Raw genomic sequence first — 21,937 nt, 5'->3', positions numbered from 1 at the left:
CCTTGTTTGTTTATCATATACCTCAGCTAAGTATCATTCCTTGGTGAATTAAAAAATGAAAATAAACAAAGAAAAGAATGCTGATATTAATGTTATTAGCTTTAAAAGTGTAAATAAGTTTCTGTTATAGTTCAACAGTATCCTGAACAAGCTCTAATTACTATGTTTTCAAAAATGATTCTGCTTAAAATGCATTTACAATCAATGTGATTCTAAAAGAATTAAACGAGTTGGTAGATCAGAACAAAACTTCAGAATATCGCTCATTTTAACCTTTAAAATTGTTTCCCCAGTTCCTAAATGGGTTATTTGTTGAAATGTTTAATTTAGTTTTTAAAAATTTCTGAACATTACTCTATGCTGGCTATTGGTTATTCTTTCTAGAAGACTATTTTTATCTTGCTTTTTTTTCAAGTAATATTATTGAGATCATGATGATTTATAACATTGTGCAATTTTGGGTGCAAATTATTGTTTATCAGTTTGTGAATACACTTCCTCCTGCTCACCACCAATGGTCTAATCTTTATCCATAACCATACATATGTGCCCCTTTATCCCTTTCACCCACCCCCAATCCCCTTCTCCTCTGGTAACCACCAGTTTGTTCTCTTTATCCCTGTGTTTGTTATCTGTCACATATGAGTGAAATCATGCAGTATTTATCTTTGTCTGGTTTATTTCACTTACTATAATTCCCTCAAGTTCCATCTATGTTGCTGCAAATGGGACAATATTGTGTTTCCTTAGGGCTGAGTAGTGTTCTGCTGTACATATATACATCTTGTTTATCCATTCATCTGTAAAGGGCACTTGGGTTGCTTCCACTTCTTGGCCATTGCGAATTATGCTGCAATGAACATAGGGGTGCATATATCTCTTTGGATCATTGATTTCAAGGTCTTTGGATAAATACCCAGTTGTGGGATAGCAGGGTCATATGGTATTTCTATTTTTAAATTTTTGAGAAATCTCTACACTGCTTTCCATAGTGGCTGTGCCTGTTTGCATTCTCACTAGCAGTGTATGAGGGTTCGCTTTTCTCCACATCCTCTCCAACATTTGCTGTTTTTTTGTCTTGGTAATTATAGCCATGCTGACTTGTGTAAGATGATATCTCATTATAGTTTTGATTTGCATGTCCCTAATAATTAGCTATTTTGAACATCATTTCATGCATCTATTGGCAATGTGTATATCTTCTTTGCAAAAATGTCTGTTCATCTCCTCTGCCTATTTTTTGATCAAGTTGTTTTTTTGTGTCATTGAGTTATATAAGTTCTTTACGTATTTTGGAGATCAACTCCTTGTCTGATAAATCATTTGAAAATATTTTCCCCTGAATGGTGGGCTGTCTTTTAATTTCTTCCTTTCTCATTTGGATTCCTTTCATTTATTTTTCTTGCCTTATTGCTGTGGCAAGAACCTCCAGAATGATGTTAAATAGGAATGTCAAGAGTGGGCTCCCTTGCTTATTCCTGTTCTCAGAGGGATGTCTTTCAGTTTTTCACCATTAATTATAATATTGGCAGTGGTTTTGTTGTATATGGCGACTATGCTAAGCTATTTTCCTTCTATAAACATTTTATTGAGAGTTTTTATCATAAGTGGATGTTGGACCTTGTGAAATGCTCTCGCTGCATCTATTGAGAGGATCATGTGATTCTTATTTCTCATTTTGTTAATGTGCTGTATCACATTGATTTGCGGATGTTGCGCCATTCCTGCATCCCTGGAATAAATCTCTTTTGATTATGGTGTACAATCCTTTTAATGTATTGCTGTATTTGGTTTGGCAATATTCTTTTGAGGATTTTTGCCTCTAAATTTAACTGCAATATTGGCCTGTAGGTTTCCATCTTTTTGTTGTCCTTGTCCGGTTTTGATATCAGGATAATGTTGGCCTCATAGAACACGTTAGGGAGCATTCCATCTTCTTCAATTTTTTTTAATAGTTTGAGTAGGATAGGTATTAAATCTTCTTTGAATGTTGGGTAGAACTCTCCAGAGAAGCTATCTGGTCCTGGGCTTTTGTTTTTTGGGAGGTTCTCAATTACTGTCATTTTTCTTTTGTTTGAATTGTTGCTGTTGTTTCTCATGGTGTTTGATGAAGTAATCGTTTGTCAGGGCATTTGTGTTATTATTAGGTGGCAGATTCTACCTGTTTCCACTAGGGGGATGCAGGAGCAGAGTTTCTGGCCCCACCTCATCTGTTGGAAGCTGTGGGGGTATTATGGGTGCTTGTCTCAGCCTGAGGTGCATTCAGGTGCTTTTGTGGACTGTGATTCATGTGTAGGGCTTCACTGCTGGACCAAGGTAGGCTCACTCCTTGGCGGTGCAAGGGTGCTATGGGCATCCCCTCCCCACCAGGAAAGTGATCACCAGTGGGCTAATGCTGCTTCCTTTTTCTGTAGCACCCTGGGATACGTTCCCTCTTTCAGAGCTCAGCAGTACTATGAGCGCTCATGCAGGAATTGGGTGTGTTTGCCCCAGTGTGTAGATCTACTGCAATTTCTGCTTGAGGCCCATGGGGCTTCTAAGCTTGGCAGGCAGGGCTTCCTTTCTGGAACTGAGCTAGGGCCACTCCTTGGTACTGAAGGGGCACTGTAGACTCTACCTCCACACCAGAAAAATTATCCCAGTGGTCTAAAAGCTGCCACTGCCTCTTCCCACAGCCACCCAGGACACGTTCCCTCTTGTGGGTCTCAGCAGCATTATGTGTTCTCACATGGGCCTGGGGTCTGTTTGCCCCAACATGTAGATCTGCTGTGGTCTCTGCTTGAGGTCCTCTGGACCAACCGCTGTGCTTGGCAAGTGGGGCTTCCTCACTGGGACTGAGCTATGGCTACTCCTTGGTGGCACAGGGGCATGAAGGGCTGCCCCTCATTGCTAGAAAAGTGATCATGAGCATGGGTTAAGGGCTACCACCACCTCCTGGGGCTACAGTTTCCCCAGTGCATGTTCCAACTTTCGGGGCACTTGTGCTAGGCTGGAAAGTGTTTGTGTGCATGCACAAGGCTACTGGGGGAGAACAGGACATGCTCATCTCTTTCTACTCCTTCCCGGAAGGCCAGTGCATCCACCTTTAGATGTGTAGCTGTGTGTGTCTCTCCCACATCCTGTTCTGCTGTGTGTGCTGCCTTCATTGGTCAGTGAATGTTCATTTAGTTCTATTTCAAAAGGGTGAGAGACAAACAGAACAGTTCACTCCACCATGTTGTTGATGTCAATTCCACTCTTGTTTCTTCCCAAAAGACACTTTTAATCTGGTATGAATAAATACTCATATGAGTGAGTTACTTCTTGAAGTGTGACTATTAATTCAACTGCTACATTAAAACATTTGCGAGGAACTCTGCAACTTGCACCCCTTCCCAATTACTGAAGGGTGAATGAGGATTGAATTATGTGGTTTAGACACATAGGGGAAGGGTGAAAAAAGGTCATTAAATCAAGAGCAATGACATGGCAAAGAACATAAACAGAATTTAGACGTCAACTTATCAGTCACGGTAAGCATTTGATCCAAAATATTGTAAAATAAGCATGAAGATAACAAGTGAAAAATAAAATGAAACAAAAGGCCTAAGTCAGAAATGTTGCCACTTATAACAATGGTTATTAAATTATTAGAAATATACATAAATATATAACATATGATAAAACATATTATATGCGTGACAGAAAGACATACTAATGCAGAGAAACTGACACAGACAGAGAGACAGAGAACTAATTAGATGCTGGGAATTATTCGAAGTTCTTAGCACATGATAGGTAATTTAATTTTTCTAAGATTACTCTGAAAAAATTATTCCTAATGTCTCCAATTTTCAGATATGATAGTATCTGAACTTCCAACAAAACTGGACATTGCAATCACAACAACAAAGAATAATGAAGGAGGCAGGAAATAAACAACAAAGAGGATATATACACATATGGTAATCTCATTCTGTGCATAAACTGACAAATGCTATGTTCATTGTAAAATAACAGGAATTCAATTTTGAATTGTATCATATTTTCCATAGTGGATACTGAAATAAAATGTGACTATACTGAGTTCTTCACTAAGCTTATGAGGTGTTACATAAAACTGAATGTGTAGGTCTTAACACTCCATTAAAGGTACTCTTTTAAATCATTTTAGATTAAATAAAAGTAAATAACTAGGCTGCAAACTTTGAAATATGCTCAATTCTACTCTTGTAAATGGAAGAGGCAAAAAGATACATGAATAAAAAAGGCTCTGTCACAACTACCTACCTCTTGACTGTTATCTCCACTTCAACAATGAAGCCCAATGATTTACCCCTCTACCAGCCTCCACTTTGGAACACTGAGTTCTGCTAAGAAAATAGTCTCTAGGAAAATATTTTGGAGCCCTCCTCTTTTCTGAGAGCTTTTTTCATGTCCTTGTTTCTCAAGCTATGGATAGGAGGATTCAGCATGAGAATCACTGCAGTGTAGAACACCATGGCCACATTGTCAGTATACACACTGTTGCCAGAACTGAGGCAGCAATACATTAAAAGGATTGTTCCATGGAAGACAATGATGGCTGTGAGGTGGGAGGCATAGATAGAAAAGGCTTTGCATCTTCCCTCTACAGAGTGTGTCCTCCGGACAGTGATGAGAATAAAAAGTGGGAAATGAAGCTGATTATGATGGTGATGATTTCGTTAGAACTAGCCACCCTGTATAGCAACACTTCATTCATAGTAACATCAAAACAAGCAAGACATAAGAGGGGGTAAATTACACAAGAACTGGTTAATCACATTTGTCCTATAGGACAGGATGTCAAGAGTTAAACACAAGTGAATCAGAGAACACACAGTCCCACAGAGGTAGCAGCGGGAAGACACCAGCTCCACACAGAGATTCCCTGACATGGTGACCATGTACAGCAGTGGGTTACAGATGGTCACAAAACGGTCATAGGCCATCACAGCTAGTGGGATGACCTCAGTTACCAGACATGGGCAAAACAAGTAGAATTGCACAGCACATCCCAGAAAAGAAATGGTCTTGTCTTCATTTAACATATTAGCTAAGATCTTAGGCATGGTGATTGTGGAGTAACAGAGATCCACAAAGGACAAGTGGTTGAGGAAAGAGTAAACGGGAATGTCAAGTTGATAGTTGACCTGAAACACTGCAATCACGCCCAGTTTGCCCAAAACTGTCACTCCATAGATGAGAAGAAACACCAGACAGAGGAAGACTTTTAATTCAGGGACATTTGCTAAGCCAAGGAGAATGAACTCTGCCACGGCTGTGCAGTTCTCCTTGCCCATGTCCCCACTTTACTGGCATTTGAGAAAAATGTTAATATTCATTAACTACTATAAGAACCCAATTTCATTTTTGACTGTCTCCTAAGAAAAAAACATGAAAATAAATGAGATAGTAAATATTTTTCAGCAAAGAAATAAGACTTTGCTTTGTGAAGTTTATGAAAAGTTCAGACATTGTAGCTTACAAAATGTCTGGAGCTCATAGTCTAATTCACAGATTACACAAAAGCATTCACATCCATAAGAGCCTATATGATTCCTTAAACTAGCCCTAGATAGTTTATAGCTTGAAACTGAGTCATTAGAAATACAGGGCACATTATTTAATTACCATATCATCTTGTGAAATTCAAGTCTCTTTTTCACTTTTATCAGTACTGGAAATATTAGGATCCTGGGAAACAATATTTTATAGTACATAGCACCCTTCTCTGTTTTCCACTGAAATGATGATAAATATGCCCATTTAAGATTGTTAACCCACAAGTGCTAATGTTTTTCAACATCTTTTAAATGGAGAAAGTAGCTTTTATATCCTACGCTAGCATTTTTTCCTATGAAATTAGCATAGTGATCTTGTTAATAATGCAATTCAATGTCGTGCATTGTTCATGGAATTGTTACTTGGAGTCAGACCTTCTGTAACTATGACTTTGAAGCCTTATAAAGAGCTATTGGAGAAATGAATTCACTACTTTAAATCTATTTGTAGAACTAATTGAAGATGTGAATATGAAACTATTAACACAAATTCTTGCTGCTGCATTGCAGCATTATTTACGATAATAAAACTTAGAAATAAAATGTCAAACAAGAAGAAAATGGCTAAAGTTATAGCACATATACATTACAGAAAACTGTGCAGCTGTTAAAATGAATATTTTTGAAGAACTTTTAATGACCTGCAAAAAAGAATATGATAAAATAGCAAGTTAAAAAACAGTAAGCCAGATTTCAAAGATAGAATATTATATACATTTACATAAGTTGAAATGTATATTTAATCCTCAAAACTTCCATGACACATAAATATTTCATTCCAATCACTTTCTTCAAAAAGCAATGTAGAAACTTGCCTGAATTCTTACAAAACATAAGGTTTATAGAGTAGAGTGGAGAAAGACAGTGTGATGCTTTCAATAAGAGATGGACAGACTCAAGACTTTGACATACAGAAAATGCCCACAGAGGGTGAGAACACTCTTATTAATCCTCTCTCTCCTGACTCTTTGTTGATATCTACATGACTGAAGATGTACTGGTTAGTTATTCTTGGAGGAAAAAGAATCTGGACTAAAACTCAACATATCCAGTTATGTTTGTCATTCTTCAAATGACTTCAAGGAAGTGAAGGATATATGGATTAAGAAATCCAGGTTTGCAAAAAAATAATCATTCTGATGATAAATGTTATCTCTTCAACAGCCAGTAAAATTGACTTATTTGTCTTTTTCTGAGTTCACTGTAGTACATAATTTTAAAAACCTTTTTTCTGTTTTCTAGTCTAAAGATGAAAAATCAGGCTGCTGATTACTTATAAATCAGTGGTTCTTAACCAGGAGTTATTTTGATCTCCATGGGACATTTGGCAATATCTGGAGACACTTTTTGTTGTCACAATACGGAGGAGTGCTACTGACATCTAGTGCATAGATGAGATGGTGCTAAACACTCTATGATGCACATGATAGTCTCCCCCACACACACATATAACAACAACATATGCAAACACCAAAATATTATCTGGGCCCAAAAGTCAATATTACCAAGGTTGAGAAATCTGCTCAGGAGAGACATTTCAAAGTGTTTTGCACAACGCACAATAATTCCTCTCCATTTTGCTTTTACACTAATAGCTGTTACAAGACACTTGGTACTGTGGATTAAAGTCCTCCTGTTTTCAATTAAGCTTGTTTTCCAATATGGAAAGGGAAAATATTTTCATAAAGAGAGTGTTCAAAATATGGCATTTCTTAAAACACTCTAAGAGAAGGCTAAGTACAGATTTCTTAAAATATGTCTAATACCACTGCCCTCATTTACAATTCCTCCTTCTCTCACACATAGCTATAGTAAATTAGACCCATGAGAAAAAATATAACAAATTCCACAGCTCAGAATATATCATTCATGTGTATTCCAAAAACCAGCGTATAGTCCAACCAACCAACCTGTGGGCTAGTCATTATTTCCCCTGTTTCTCAAGATGTTATGATGGGAAGTGTTTTAGGCTTTACGTCTTTGTGTCTGTACCTCTGGGGACTATGTTCCTTCTGCTTCCCAAAATAATCATTGATCTTTGTGGGACATCAACAAGATATCAAGAAAACAACACCATCTTGGGACTCAAACAATTATGATTTCTATGAGATATAAACAGGGGGAAATACTATCTCAAGTTGGTACATATTATTATAATTCAACATGATTCCTTACAGCATTTATAATGAATTACAGAGCATTGTATCTTGCATCCAAGCATTGCTCTGTGAGCCAGGAATCACATCACCATTGGAAATATGTGAATAGGTCTTACAAATTTTGCCTGTCTTATACACATAAGCTCCTTCCTGGAGGGCATAAGGGCTGAAGCCACACCAGAGTTCTGCCAAATACCAGAAAGAGGTAGGGATAATGCCCCTGTTTTACTGAGAATAATAAGAATTGATTACATTTATTGACCACTCCCTGTATACTAGGTACTGTTCTTAAGACAATTAATAACATATTTCATCTTTATAATAATATATAAGATTGGTACAGTTATGTAACTTTATAAATGAGGTGACTGAGGCATAGTCAGGTCCAACTTGCCCAAAGGCTAACACAGAATTACTGATAGAATGAAATCATATGCTGCTTTTGGGGTTGTGCCACACATATGACCCTGTGAGGAAGATCAGACCTACTGAATGATGCTGGGACGGCATAGTCCTTACTCAGTGCTAGAGAACACTAAACAGGATCTCCTCAAGGATCTCTCCCACGTCTGCTCCTTTTCTGACCATATGATATCTCCCTAAACCAACAGTGTTCAAACCACTATCTGTGATTTGTGCCCTCGGATATATTAAAAATTCCAAGAATTCCATGGATGTAATTAGCTACAGGTAACCAGTTTCCAAATTCTCAACAGCCTATGTATGTTTTCCTAAAACTGATCCCTCTGATAATTTCCTGAGTTTGAGGGGTGTTTCTGCGTCTCCTTTCCACCTAGCATTCACAATTCCATTTTTCTTATTTTTCAAAAGTAAAGATTTCTCTTATCCCTTCACATATTAGTATGTTAATTATCTCAATTAGAAGAATAAAAGCAAACTTCCAAAACCTAAAACATAAGAAAATTTGAAATGTTGTTTCTTGTGAAGAATGAAGTTTTCCTTTTTAAGACACTTCAAACCGATGGTATAGCTTCTTGTCATGACTCTGGCATATAGTACATATTTCTTTTCATGGAAAATGTTAGCATTAGACAAGTATTTTAGCCAATACAGTAGTTTTGAATTCAGATATATACTAGACTGATGACCATATTTTTTTTTAACATATATTTGTTTTGTTGTTAGCGCACCCTGAAACTACAGTCACAAAATGTATCCTAAAGGAGAGAGTCTCATGACAGAAAAACTAAAAGACTATCTATAAAGAGTATCATTGGCAGTGATGTTTTAGATCATCTGGGCCACTCACTCACAGGATAGCTACTTTGCTTACCTATCTGTCTTAGATTTAAAGACATGGCAGGTGTTTGTAAAAATTAATTTAAAGGGTCTGGTGTGATGGTGCAGTGGTTGAGTTTGTGTGCTCATCTTCGGTAGCCCAGTGTGGGCAGGTTTAGATCCTGGGCGTGGACCAAGTATTGGTGGTCAAGCCACTCTGTGAAGGCATTCTACATAAAAAAGAGGAGAATTGGAAGCAAATGTAAGCTCAGGGCCAATCTTCCTCACATGCTTACAAAGTAATTTAAATAAAAGTTTTATTGAAATGGACTTCATGGTCATTTTCCATAATTTGAATAATATCAATTGAATCTCTAAGCTTTTGATTAAATGTAATTAAAACACATACAATAGTGCCATGTTAGTAAAATATTGTATTGGCAAGGTTCAATGACATCAACAGTATGTTAAATTTTCCAAACTTTTTAATTCCATTGTTTTGGTCAAGGTACCTAGTCTAATTGGAAGGATAATAACATGCTTAATTGTTATTTGATAAGACTTGGAAGTTCTTTGTGGTAACCTTTTCAGAAATTGATAAAGTGAATGGTTCTAATGATTGTATAACAAACCGCTTCAAAACATATTAGTTAAAAACAAAAACTACTTACCGTATTGGTCACTATTGCATGAGTCAGTAAGTTAGTACTGTTAGTCTAATCCTGACATGGCTGATCTTGGCTTGGTTTGCTGTGCGTATGATATCCACTTCACAGGTTAGATGATCTAAGAGGCTTCACACCCAAGTCTGGTGGTTTGGCTAAATGACAGCACATGTGATGGGGGTGTGTGTTCTGTTTCTTATTATCCACTATGCTAGCCTGTGATGGTTCATGTAACAGCTTTTCTAAGAGACCGTGAAAATTCTAAAAGGTTGTGAGAAAGTCACAAGGGTTCGCTGACACAATGTCACTTCAGCTATATTCTGCTGGCCAAAGCTAGTTACAAAAGAAACCTACATTCCAAGAGTGGAAAAACTGATTCCACCATTTGATCAGAAGAGTTGCAAAGGGGCATGGATGTGAGGAGGACTGGGGAATCGGAACAGTGTTTGCAATCTGCCGCACTGGGTAACGAATTCTTTTGAAAGAAATAATTTCCTGGGGCCGGCCCAGTGTTGCAGTGGTTAAGTTTGCACATTCTGCGTCTCAGCGGCCCCGGGTTCACTGGTTTGGATCCCAGGTGTGGATATGGCAGTGCTTGGAAAAGCCATGCTGTGGTTTGCGTCCCACATATAAAGTAGAGGAAGATAGGCATGGATGTTAGCTCAGGGCCAGTCTTCCTCAGCAAAAAGAAGAGGATTGGCAGTAGTTAGCTCAGGGCTAATCTTCCTAAAATAAAAAGAAAGAAAGAAAGAAAGAATTTCCAAAATTTTGGCGTTCAACAAAATTGGAAGGCAATCGAATTTTGTTTAATGCAGTATTTTTAAAAAAATTTTTGATGAAAGATCATTGTGAGAAATTGACATATAACCTTGTTAGAGTTGAAAGAGTTGATTGACATTACTATTTTAGCACAATTTCTGACAAAGTTTGTATTCACATTTACCTTTAATATCACCAAATAGTCTCAGTATTTTCATCAATTAAAAAGAAGAAATAGGGGCCAGCCTGGTGGTGCAGTGGTTAAGTTTGCACATTCCACTTCTTGGCGGCCTGGGGTATGCCGGTTAGGATCCCTGGTGTGGACATGGCACCACTTGGCAAAAGCCATGCTGTGGTATGCAGCTCATGTATAAAGTAGAGGAATATGGGCATGGATGTTAGCTCAGGGCCAGTCTTCCTCAGCAAAAAGAAGAGGATTGGCTGTAGTTAGCTCAGGGCTAATCTTCCTCAAAATAAAAAAAAAGAAATAGAAATGAAAGTGAAACCTCTTTCTTTCTAACATTAAGTGATATCTTTAAATGGATACATTAATTGATTGAAATAGAAAATCCAAACACATATTCATAATATTTCTCATAAAAAGAAATATTTCTGAAAACAATTTAAATTTTGATTATGTTTTATCCAAATTTACAATGCAATTACATTTTTAATTATTGATGTAATTATTATTGTATCATTACAAGGTTAACTTGATCCAGAAAGTAGAATTTTTGATTTTACCAAAAGATTATGATAATAAGAAATAAAAAGTATGAACATGAATAATAAAATTATAATGTTCAATAAAGCGAGTAGAATTGAATATAAATTAAGGAGAAGGAAAGGCACAAATCTGATGATTTCAGATGTTATTATTTATGCTTTTTAGATGAATTATGCTAAGCAAAGGAAATCACACTTTTTGCTGCTATTTAAATCTATGATGAACTGTTTTATAGCTAAAATTAAATTCTTGAGATATACACCTTTTAAAAAGTAGTTCAAAAACACATGATCAGTAAATGTGAATACTACTAATATGAGTCATGTTCTATATAGAATCAACCATAAAGAATCTGAAATGTCACAACTTGAAAATGAAAAATATATGATTGTATGTCAGTGTTTGGTGGAAAATGCAGGTTTTTGATTGTCTGAAGTCTTGAATGATTGCTTTAATTGTGTTGACAACCGGTTTTACATTATTGGCTAAGTCATTTAAATGTTATGAACCTTGGTTTCCTCAAAGTAAAAGCTCAATGAGTTGTGTTAGTTGTACCACAAAGTGTGATTATCCTTGGTCCAAGCATGACATAAGTAAAATAAAATCTCTATAAATAGGCATTACCCATAACTGTGTCAATTTAAGACTAATATAAATAATTTCCTAATTTCAAAGAAAATTAAAAATTGTGTAATTGCCAGTTGTATACTGAAAGATAAATTTGTGAATACCCAGAGAAACATAGTCAATAGAAGAAAAATCATTCCATCATCAGACATCCAATCTCTAAGACACTGTTTCTCACATATTTTATCCTTATGTATACAATGGCTGTTTAATTGATTCCTTATCAAATAATATACATAAATGAAACATTTTAATCATTGACCATAAATTCAAAATAATATGAACATTCCAGATAACTTTATGAGGCCAAATAAAACTTTTCCCAAGGTTGCTTGTCTCTCCCTTACTAAAACACTTGGAAATTTATTTCTTCCATTATACTAATGATTTCTTTGGAATGTTATCCAGATATGCAGAGTAAAACGAAGGAGAAAGGTGTACAAGTTATTGAAGAAAAAGTGAGTTATTAACGTTGGATAGATCTATTATTTTTACTTTGCCAGATTAAATAGGTCTTGGGGCTATTAACTATCTGGTTTCCATTTTATTTTGGTTCAGGTTATATAGGCAGTTAGTTTTCAACACTTAAGGCAACTTCAAAAAGTTTTTTTTTTTAAGGAGTTCAGTTAAAAAGGATTCAGAAATTACACCTATGTTCAGAAAAATAAAACATAAAGTATAGGTCATGTTTTGTTGTCTTTATAGGCAGAATTATAGCATAAAATATGTGTTGGGTAGACACATGCTTACGTTTTGCATATAAGATGTTCTCAGATCAGATCTAGCATTTCTAAGCCTTTGGTGGAGGCTCTCATAGTTTATACTGCCACACTGGAGTTCCTTTCAAAATACATTCAGGATGTAGACCTTGTCTTACCAACTTTCCATGTATGCCACATAAACTGTATACACAAAAAATCACACTCACCCACACACATACACAAAGATACACACATATATGTTATTTAGTATTTGCACAAGAAAAAGTTTGTTGGATCATTGACTCAATATTGCATTCAGATCTCCTTGATTTTGGCATGCTTTTGTCTCTGGAATAAAACTCCTTGTTGAAATGTACCTCCTAAAATTTTGTACATTTTTTTATCCAAGGAAAAGTTCAAACAACACTTACATTATGAAGGGATCACCCTGAAGTCCCTAGATGGATTTGAACTTTTCTTTCTCTCATATCCTCTGTGATACTTATTATATTCTACCTTATAAAATGGCCACTTTTATACTGCACTGCTGTCAACAGTGAACTTTTCATTTCTTAAAGGATGAAGAATCATTTATTTAGCTGCTATATCTGCTTTTATAAGAGAAATTCATGTGTTTATTGAAAGTCTAGTCTACTCTGGGTATGTTATAAGAAAGGAGATGAAATTATTTATTAAGCTTACAGAAGGTTTTACACATGACATCTATTTTGTCTTTTAATGTTCACAATCAGATTAGTAGCTATTTTATGTTATCTCAATTTTGTAGATGAAACATTAAAGATGAGAGAGATGGCTGTTTTATTTTCCAGTAAGAGACCGAGCCAAGTTTAGTCTCTTTGAACCAAAATCCATGACCTTTCCATTGTACAACATTAAATCTTCAGAACTTTAAAGATATGTTTAAAATCAACATTTATAGACATAATTTATTTATGTGTCAGGGAAAAATTACACCAAAATATTTGCTCAATAAGAAAAAACTTTAGTGTGCATTATTTTGCTGACTGTATCTTTGACATCCTTATTTCTCAGACTGTATATCAGAGGATTCAACATGGGGATCACCACTGTGTAAAACACAGAGGCCACTTTGACTGTGTGCCTGGAGTTTTTGGAGTTGGGCACACAGTAGAGGAAGAGGATGGTGCCATGGAAGATGGAGATGGCAGTCATGTGGGAAGCACAGGTGGAGATGGCTTTGCGGCGCCCACTGGCTGAATGCATCTTGAGAATGGTTACAACAATAAATACATAAGAGATGAGAATGACGAGTAATGTGCTGACCACATTAAAGGTGGAAAAAATTAAAAGCAGCAACTGAGTGACATAAATATCAGAGCAAGAGAGGGACAGCAATGAGGAGAATTCACAGAAGAAATGATTAATTGTGTTGGGACCCTGAAATGATAATTTGATGGCAGAACATGTGAGTATCAAGGAACAAGCTACTCCCCATGCATATGATCCAGCAACTAGCATGGTACAGAGCTTCTGTGACATAGCGACTGTGTAGAGCAGAGGGTTACAAATGGCCACAAAGCGGTCATAGGCCATCACAGCTAATAAAAAGGATTCAGTTACTGCAAAGGTACCAAAGAAAAAGAATTGTACTACACATCCTATAAATGAAATGCTTCTGTCTTCCACAACTAAGTTCACCAGGGTCTTGGGAACAATGATGGAGGAATAGCAGAAATCCACAAATGAGAGGTGACTGAGGAAAAAGTACATAGGGGTGTGCAGTTTGGGGTTAATTTTGATTATTACAATCATCCCAACATTCCCTACAACAGTGACACTGTAGATGGCCAGAAAAATCAAGAAGAGGGGGATTTGCAGTTCTGGCAAATCTGAGAAGCCCAAAAGAGTGAATGAGGTCCCACTTTTGTTTCTCTCTGACATGGTTTCTGTTTGCCAGAATCTGACTCAGTCCTGAAAACAAATATTAAGGAGAATGAGAATATAAAGAAGCTTGGTTAACTACCCTTACCAAGACTGGACGATGAAGCAAAATATGTCTGAGAATTTCTCTATTTTTTATGCAAGATATGCTAAATGTCTAAAACGTTAAAACATAGTAACTATTCAAAAATTTTCTTTAAGTAAAACCAATACAACCAAATTATTTTTTAGTTCTCAATTATACTTTTTAATATTTGTAAATAAGAATATGAAATCAAGAGACTTATGGTTATTTTAAATCAAATCCCCCCATAACACTTTCAGCTCTCCTTGAACATTGTAAGTTCAAAAAAGATAAGCTTAGCATAATACAATTACTAATTATATCAACCCTATAATCAGTAACAAAAATGAGAAATTTCTAAACAAATTGATTTTTGCATTATATATTCACACTGTGACATTAAGAATGAACATCCTGAACACTTTAAATTTGTGCCTTTATTGGTAATTCCATACAGCACTTTAATCTTTGTTTTTCACTCTGACTCAGTAAATGCATTATCAAAATTAATCTTAATTAATTTTTTTCAGAGAGTATGCTCCTCAGCTCAGGGAGTCCTAGATGTCAATCCTTCCTCAATGCTTGAGGAAAAATAAAATTTGAACAGACGATAAAGATAATGTAATCTACTTCTTTATTCTAGAGGGGACAAAAGAGAAGCTAGAACTTTAGTTTTCCCAATGACATGCAAAATAAGAACCAATCTACACATCTGTGACTAGATCCTAGATCCCCAGACTCCTAGCCCTGGATCTATTATATAACACCAGACTCTGATCCATGTTCTGATCTGGATACTAATGCATTTCCTTTATTAAATATTCATACTTTTAATTGACAAACAAGAGACTCTAAAACTATGGGAAAGAGTCGAATGACAGTGTATGTGCCACAGAGTTATACTAAAAATCAGCATCAAGATGAAATGAGAATGGGATTTAGGGACACTTTCTCTGCCAAGAATAACTAACTATAGTAAAGACTCTCACTTAAAAACTCCCCTTTTCTAGGTCTCTCTCCCTCTTTCTTTTCCTACTCTTCCTTCAAGACATGTAAGGCAAGTATTAATTCTGTCTTTTATTATCTGTGAGGGAAAGGGATTGTAAATTGGATATAGTACTGCACCATAAAGACATTTCATGAGAATAGTAATACAAAAGAACTATATTTCTCTAAATGGTTGTCAACACTTCTAACATCCTACCATTCCATAAAACTCTTTCTCTATCAGTTCTGGTAAGATTATCTCTGGTCCCACAGAAATGGATTTTAGATGGCTCATCAATAAAAACGTCAGATCCTAGGCAAAACTGAGATACTCAAGGACCCTATCTGTTTCTATATTCATAAGTTTTAGTATTAAAGACAACCTCAATAGACAATCCATTGCAAAGCCAGACACCCTAATTATCAAAGTTTTTTCTTAATATGACATTTAGTTTAGCTAAGGCATTTAAGAATTCATCTTAAACTAATGTTATATTTAGTATACTGGCTCTTATGTCCCAAAAGCTATATAGAAAGTATAACAGTTGAAATCTTCTGTCGTATAATTCTTTACCCCACTTTGCTGTAATTTTTGCTCTCAGAGGACACGTGTTTCCTGCTTTATAATCTTAATTAAAGCTGGTCTTCTTTAATTTTTTTCACTAGGATCTATCCAATTTCTGATTGTTTCATTTTATTTAAATATTCGTGTATTCCACCTTGACTCCCCTTCCAAAAATTTATAGAATCAAGACTGGCGGCTGGCCCCGTGGCCGAGTGGTTAAGTTTGCATGCTCAACTTCAGTGGTCCGGGGTTTGCTGTTTCCGATTCTGGGTGTGGGCCTATACACTGCTCATCAAGCCATGCTGTTTTGGTATCCCACCTAGAAGAACCAGAGTGACTTACAACTCAGATATTCAACTATGTACTGGGACTTTGGGGAGAAAAAATAAAGAGAGGAAGATTGGCAACAGATGTTAGCTCAGGGCCAATCTTAAAAAAAAAAAAAAACCAATGCACATTGCCTAGAATTCTCAGAGCTCTTCTCTCTCACCCACCCTAGTACCTGTTGTGCATGGGCTGTTAGTGAGGAGCTCAGCTGAGCCACGCTCTCTACTAGAACGCTCTGTAGAATAAGTGCTCATCCTCTTCCTTTCATGTTCAGATGTGTAACTTTTGCAGTGGCTAAATATTTCTCGAGAACTATCTAGATCCAAAGGGTGAATTCCTCTCCTTACATTGTTGTCTACACACCCCTCATTGAGATTAATATCAATCTGTTTTTAGAATCTTAAAACAAACCTGCTGGTGGCAAAGGGAAGTCCCTTGCAGGTTGAGAGTGATGCATGTGTTCTTATAGCTATAGTCACTACTTTTGGGACATGAACCCTAGAGAATCCTATTGCCCTATTCTCTTAAGGTTATTAAATAATCAATTAAAATCAATCGCTCTTCTCTGGTGTAATTCTTGTGTATTAGAAAACCTGGAGCAGCATGGGGACCATTTCATAAGAAAATTGTAAAGTCACTTCCCCCAGCCATCTGATCACTCCAATAACTTCCTACAATTATCAAAATTATGTAATTATAAAAGTCATCATTATCAAGTATTAATTGAATGACTACTATAAGCTGGGCATAACCCTCTTCCTCTGTACCATCCATTCTCACTAAATTGGAGAAGTGTGAAGATCCATCTTTTAGGTCATCATGATCCATTGAGAGCTAAAGCAGAAATATTTGCAAAGTTAAATATTAAAATAGGAAAATTATCTAGTCTCTTTGAAATCTCTGTTCTATTCTATTACTTTTTTTCCAGCTCATCTTTCTTTTTGTTTCTTGCTTTTTGTTTCTCAAAAAATATTACTCACCCTTTCCTTAAGGTCTTTTCTACCACTTTTTTCTCTACCTTGTGTGCTTTCTGTTAAGTTTTTTCTCAAATATACTTTTTCAGTGAAAACTTCCATGAACATACTATTATACTGCAAGGGCTACTCCACTACACAACTTAGTGTTTAAAGTACTTAACATGGTTCAAAGACATTTTTAATCATTATTTATTTCATTCTTTCATATTGTTTGTTTCCCCCTGCTAGAATAAACATTTCAGGAAAGCAGAGACTATTTTCACTGATCTATTCTAAACAACCAGATCAGTAACGAGTGTAAAGTAAGTGTACCATGAACCTTTACTGAATGATAGATATGACCTTCCAAGGAACTGGGACAAGAGCCAAACCTACCAGAACTATGAGGAATTTAGGTTCAGAGAAGAGATAGTTCACAAAGAACGATAAGGTTATTTTTAGAAGTGATCATTGAAACCAGGCAGTCAAAATGAAAGACAAGAAAAACAAACTAAAACAAAGGTTCACTCTGCTGGATTTTCTATCTCTAGTCAGGAACTAGGGAAAGAAGGTTGAGTACATAATGAAGATACATAATCATTCATTTTTTCCTTCCTTCATTCATTCAATAAATATTTATTACAGGTTTACCCTGAGCTAAATGCTATCTTAGGTGTTGGGGAAAAAGAAAAACAATGTCCTTTCATCAACAAATTTATTTGTAATGGGGGATACAAAAAAGTAATAGTTTTACAGTAATTATAAATGCAAAAAACAGAAAATTGAAGGTGTCATTTTAAATAGGGAGGTCAGAAAAGACCACAGTGAGGTGTTATTTGAGCATAGGCCATTATGAAGTGAGAGAGCAAATTATTCAAATAACTAGGGAAAGAGTGCTATTTGAGGCAAAGTTAACAGCAAATACAATTGACTTTCAAATAGACAGTCAGCTTTTTTTTTATGCTTCTCAATAATTGTGCAGTTTGTGGTGATATTTCATGCTTTCTAATCTCTTTCACAAAAATATAAGTTGAATATTTCAGGATGACATTATTTATGGCAGAAAGAAAAAGATGATAGCCAGTCTGGGCATACTCGTAGGTGTCTTTAAGCTGTGTTTATGCCACTGTGTTAATATTTCTTAGAACAACAGCAAAATATGTGATGACATTAGCTGAGCACTTTTGCAGTACATGTTCATTAATAAATTACCCTTAAATAATTTCATGTCTGCAAAATAATCTGGGATGATATACCTAAAATAGATTTATCAATGTAATTTTTAAACCAAGTCTTTTGAAGATACTGAGGAAAATAAAAAGTACTTCAGCCAAGGCTACAAGCCTCCAAATAAGGAACTACAATAACTGTTTGCTATGCTGAATTTTTTCCATCCCAAATATATTTCTGGCCAAAAGTGTTGTGTGCAGCCTGAAAAACAAGAGTGTATGGTGTTCTTTGTTCCGAAGGGTCAAGACATTGCAGGGACAGTGAGTCCCTGGCTTCCAATCTCATAAAATTGAACTATTTGAAATATAATTATATTTGTAGGACATTTTATTTCCCTATCAATCTACTTGCTAAGTCATTAATAGGAGTTTATGAAAAATGTAACCATCAGTAAAGTGAACATTGATTAAATACTCATGCCTGAATTGCACTTAACAAAAAATAATAACGTATCCTTATATAATTTAATACCAAGCCCAAGTTTAAATTTCCACAATTGTCTCTAAGACATATTTTTACATTTATTTTGAGTCAAGAATCAAACAAATTTGATTGGTATAACAAAGTCTTCTTTAAAACGTAATCGTTCCAGGAATTATGTAACATTATGTTCTGCTTACTGTGTAACAGTTCCTTGTGTGTTTGTGTGTGTGTACCCATAGGTATATTCAGATAATTTTTTCAAAAAGTTGGACCATTTGTAGACTGTTGCATGCTCTGTATTTGGCTTATTGCTTTATTTGGTATTATTTGTCTTGTTCCTGCAACAATTCTTTTAAACTGATGCTCACAGCAAGAAGCTTTATTAGTTCAAATTCACTCTTTTAGTTTCTTTTAGGCAAGAATACATCATAGGTGTTTCTGACTACTGCCTGTCACATCAAAGTGTGAGGTACATGTTAACTAGTTGTCTGACTTTTAATGCTGCTTAGTCTGATCTTTGGATTCAGGAAGTGTCAGCTTGACGACATACTTTTAACATTCCCCACCAACTTTTCACTTAATTAATAGTTATTGAAATCATCACCTTGATCAGTTTTTTTATTAGGTGTTCTAAAATTGTGATATTCTAATTTCACTATTTTTTTCTGTTCTTATTTCCCATCATAAAATGTTAGGTAATCTTGATATGCAATTCAAAAGGAAACGCAGAATAAATATTTATCTCCATTATTTACCAATTTTCACAGTAATGACTTGATATCTCCACTTACTTTAATAGTAACCAGTGACTTATTATTTTTATCTATACTTAAATTTTTACATTTAAATATATTTGATGCCTTTAAATTAATTTCAATCAATATTCATTATTATGTTAATGTTAAGCCACTGGGAGCCCTGTCAAATTGCCTCCTATGTCTCTTTGAAATGATACAGCTAGCTGCTGATAGCAGTCTAACTTTCTGGAAATTACACTGCTCAAGGCTCATTACATTTTCTACCTCAGACTTCAAAATAGCTATTTCTCCAAAAAGCTCCAGCTCTGTTTAGAGAGTAAATATTTCCTTTCAGAGAAAATTTTGAGAATACGAAAGCTCATTGCTACTGGGTCATTATTTTGAGTCGTACTATTTTTAGAGAAAAATATTGTTTCAAACTAAAGTACTATTTCAAACTAAGATGAAAAGAGTTTTGCTTACCTTGTTTTACTTTAGAGCTGGAATTCTTCTTTTATGCTTGCAACTTACTTTCAATATTTCCATAATTACTTATTAACCTTATACTAAAACAAGCATTGCATAATGAGGAAGTACACTCAAAAACTGTTTAAAGTCCTTTATAAAAAATATTTTATACTGTGTGACCATGTGTAAACATTGTAAATACACTCATTTGCTTTTATTTGTTTGCGAATGTTGGAGATTTCTGTTTACTTTTTGACATAAATAAATCTTTTTTTTTTAAGATTTTTAAATTTTTTTTTCTGTTCCTCCCCAAAGCCCCCCGGGACACAGCTGTATATTCTCCGTTGTGGGTCCTTCTAGTTGTGGCACGTGGGATGCCGCCTCAGCGTGGCTTGATGAGCAGCGCCACGTCTGCACCCCTGATTGGAACCAACGAAACACTGGGCCGCCTACAGTGGAGCGCACGAACTTAACCACTCGGCCATGGGGCCAGCCCCTAAATAACTCTTTTAAACTGAATAAAATATTACATTTCCCCCAAATCAGAGCTATATTACAAGGTAATATACATATATTACAAGGTAATTCCCCCAAATTTTCTTTCATCTCTTCCTAGCTATATTAGTTTTTGTCTTACCTTTTGCTCTTCTCTCACAGAATTTATCGTACTACAAAATCTTTCCTGTGTCTGTTTTTATTCACTTAAGAAAATTTTCCGGAGGACACCCCATAGCAATATCTAGAAAACTTCCTCTTTCCATTTTCCCCTTGTATACTTCTTTACCGTGACCCATAGTTTAATCAACCAACTTCGGATTTGATTTTATCTAGTCTGTTGTTATTATAAATAATCCTTGTGAATATGTTATTTGTATACTTTTTGCTACCCTATCTTTGGGATAGATTACTGAACTGTGAATGCTTTCAAAAAGGATAATTGCGTATGTAATTTTTCTGGTACTTCAAATCACATGTAACATGTTACCTTCCTGCCCCCAACATATAAAAATGCCTGTTTCCCTGCAGATTCACTTACAGCACATGTCATTAAATTTTTGGATTTTTCCCTCTCTGAAAGGTTAGAAACCATAGCTCAGGTCAGTTTTCATTTGTATTTCTATTATTATGAGCCAGGTTCAACAATTCTTCATATTTATAAGGGCTATTTGTATCCCTTTATACAGACTATTGTATTATATCTTATGTCTTTTTTCTGTAATATTTTCATTTTCTTCTATAATATATGTGACATAAGTGGTTATTTTTTCTCAGCTTTTCATTTGTCTTTTCATTTATTTTCTGTTGTTTTTGGCAATGTTTTACATATTCATATAATCTAAATTTTAAATTTGCTTTTAGAACTCTTTTATGGTGTGTGAAATAGAAAGAGACCTAATTTTATCTTTTTCTCATTTGGCCATTTTTCCCAATATGATGCTGTTTTCATAATAGGAAATTTATAATTTATTTTAAATTCTATAGGGTTAAACTTCCTACTGTAATTTGCTTTAATTTGTAGGATGTTTGTTACTAGAAAGTTGTGCTTTTTTTGTCATTCATATAAACATTAGAACAGAAATTTTAAAATATGATTCCTCATTATTCCCAGATAAAATGTGTATTACGTTCATCTTGATCCTAATACATATGAACTAGACTTGATAACGCTTGTACGAATTTCCAGACCTGACAGTACTGGGGATGCAGCCTTTTGAGTAATAATATCCAAAAATAATCTAGGAATATTGAAATGGCTCCAGAGATTATCCTTTCCAAAGGACAAAGCTAACTCCAGTGACCTCTCAGACTAATAGCC

General features: G+C 35.3%; 2 protein-coding genes and 1 pseudogene across 2 annotated transcripts in view; all 3 read right to left on the bottom strand.

The window, feature by feature from the left end:
• LOC103544226 (olfactory receptor 5L1-like) overlaps positions 1–20,213 on the bottom strand; it is a 41,547-nt gene extending 21,334 nt beyond the window's left edge. Inside the window, exons 1-2 of the mRNA XM_070565994.1 lie at positions 20,137–20,213; positions 17,088–17,141 (exon numbers count right to left, since the gene is read on the bottom strand). The gene's annotated coding sequence lies outside the window, so the exon portion shown is untranslated. The remainder of the gene's footprint in view (positions 1–17,087; positions 17,142–20,136) is intronic.
• On the bottom strand, positions 4,368–5,303 carry LOC103545431 (olfactory receptor 5L2-like; annotated as a pseudogene).
• Positions 13,429–14,364, bottom strand: LOC103544979 (olfactory receptor 5D18). The gene has a single exon (XM_008511743.2). It carries the CDS (start codon positions 14,362–14,364, stop codon positions 13,429–13,431), a length of 936 nt encoding a protein of 311 aa, XP_008509965.2.
• Positions 20,214–21,937: the final 1,724 nt, after the last annotated feature.

Source organism: Equus przewalskii, chromosome 11, assembly GCF_037783145.1.
Source record: "Equus przewalskii isolate Varuska chromosome 11, EquPr2, whole genome shotgun sequence".
Lineage (NCBI taxonomy): Eukaryota > Metazoa > Chordata > Mammalia > Perissodactyla > Equidae > Equus > Equus przewalskii.
Note: the sequence above shows the minus strand (reverse complement) of the source record. Positions and strands in the feature narration are given on the sequence as shown.

What these genes read in the sequence shown, in the direction of transcription:
- LOC103544979 (XM_008511743.2), bottom strand. Translation starts at nt 14,364, where the DNA reads ATGTCAGAGAGAAACAAAAGTGGGACCTCATTCACTCTTTTGGGCTTC.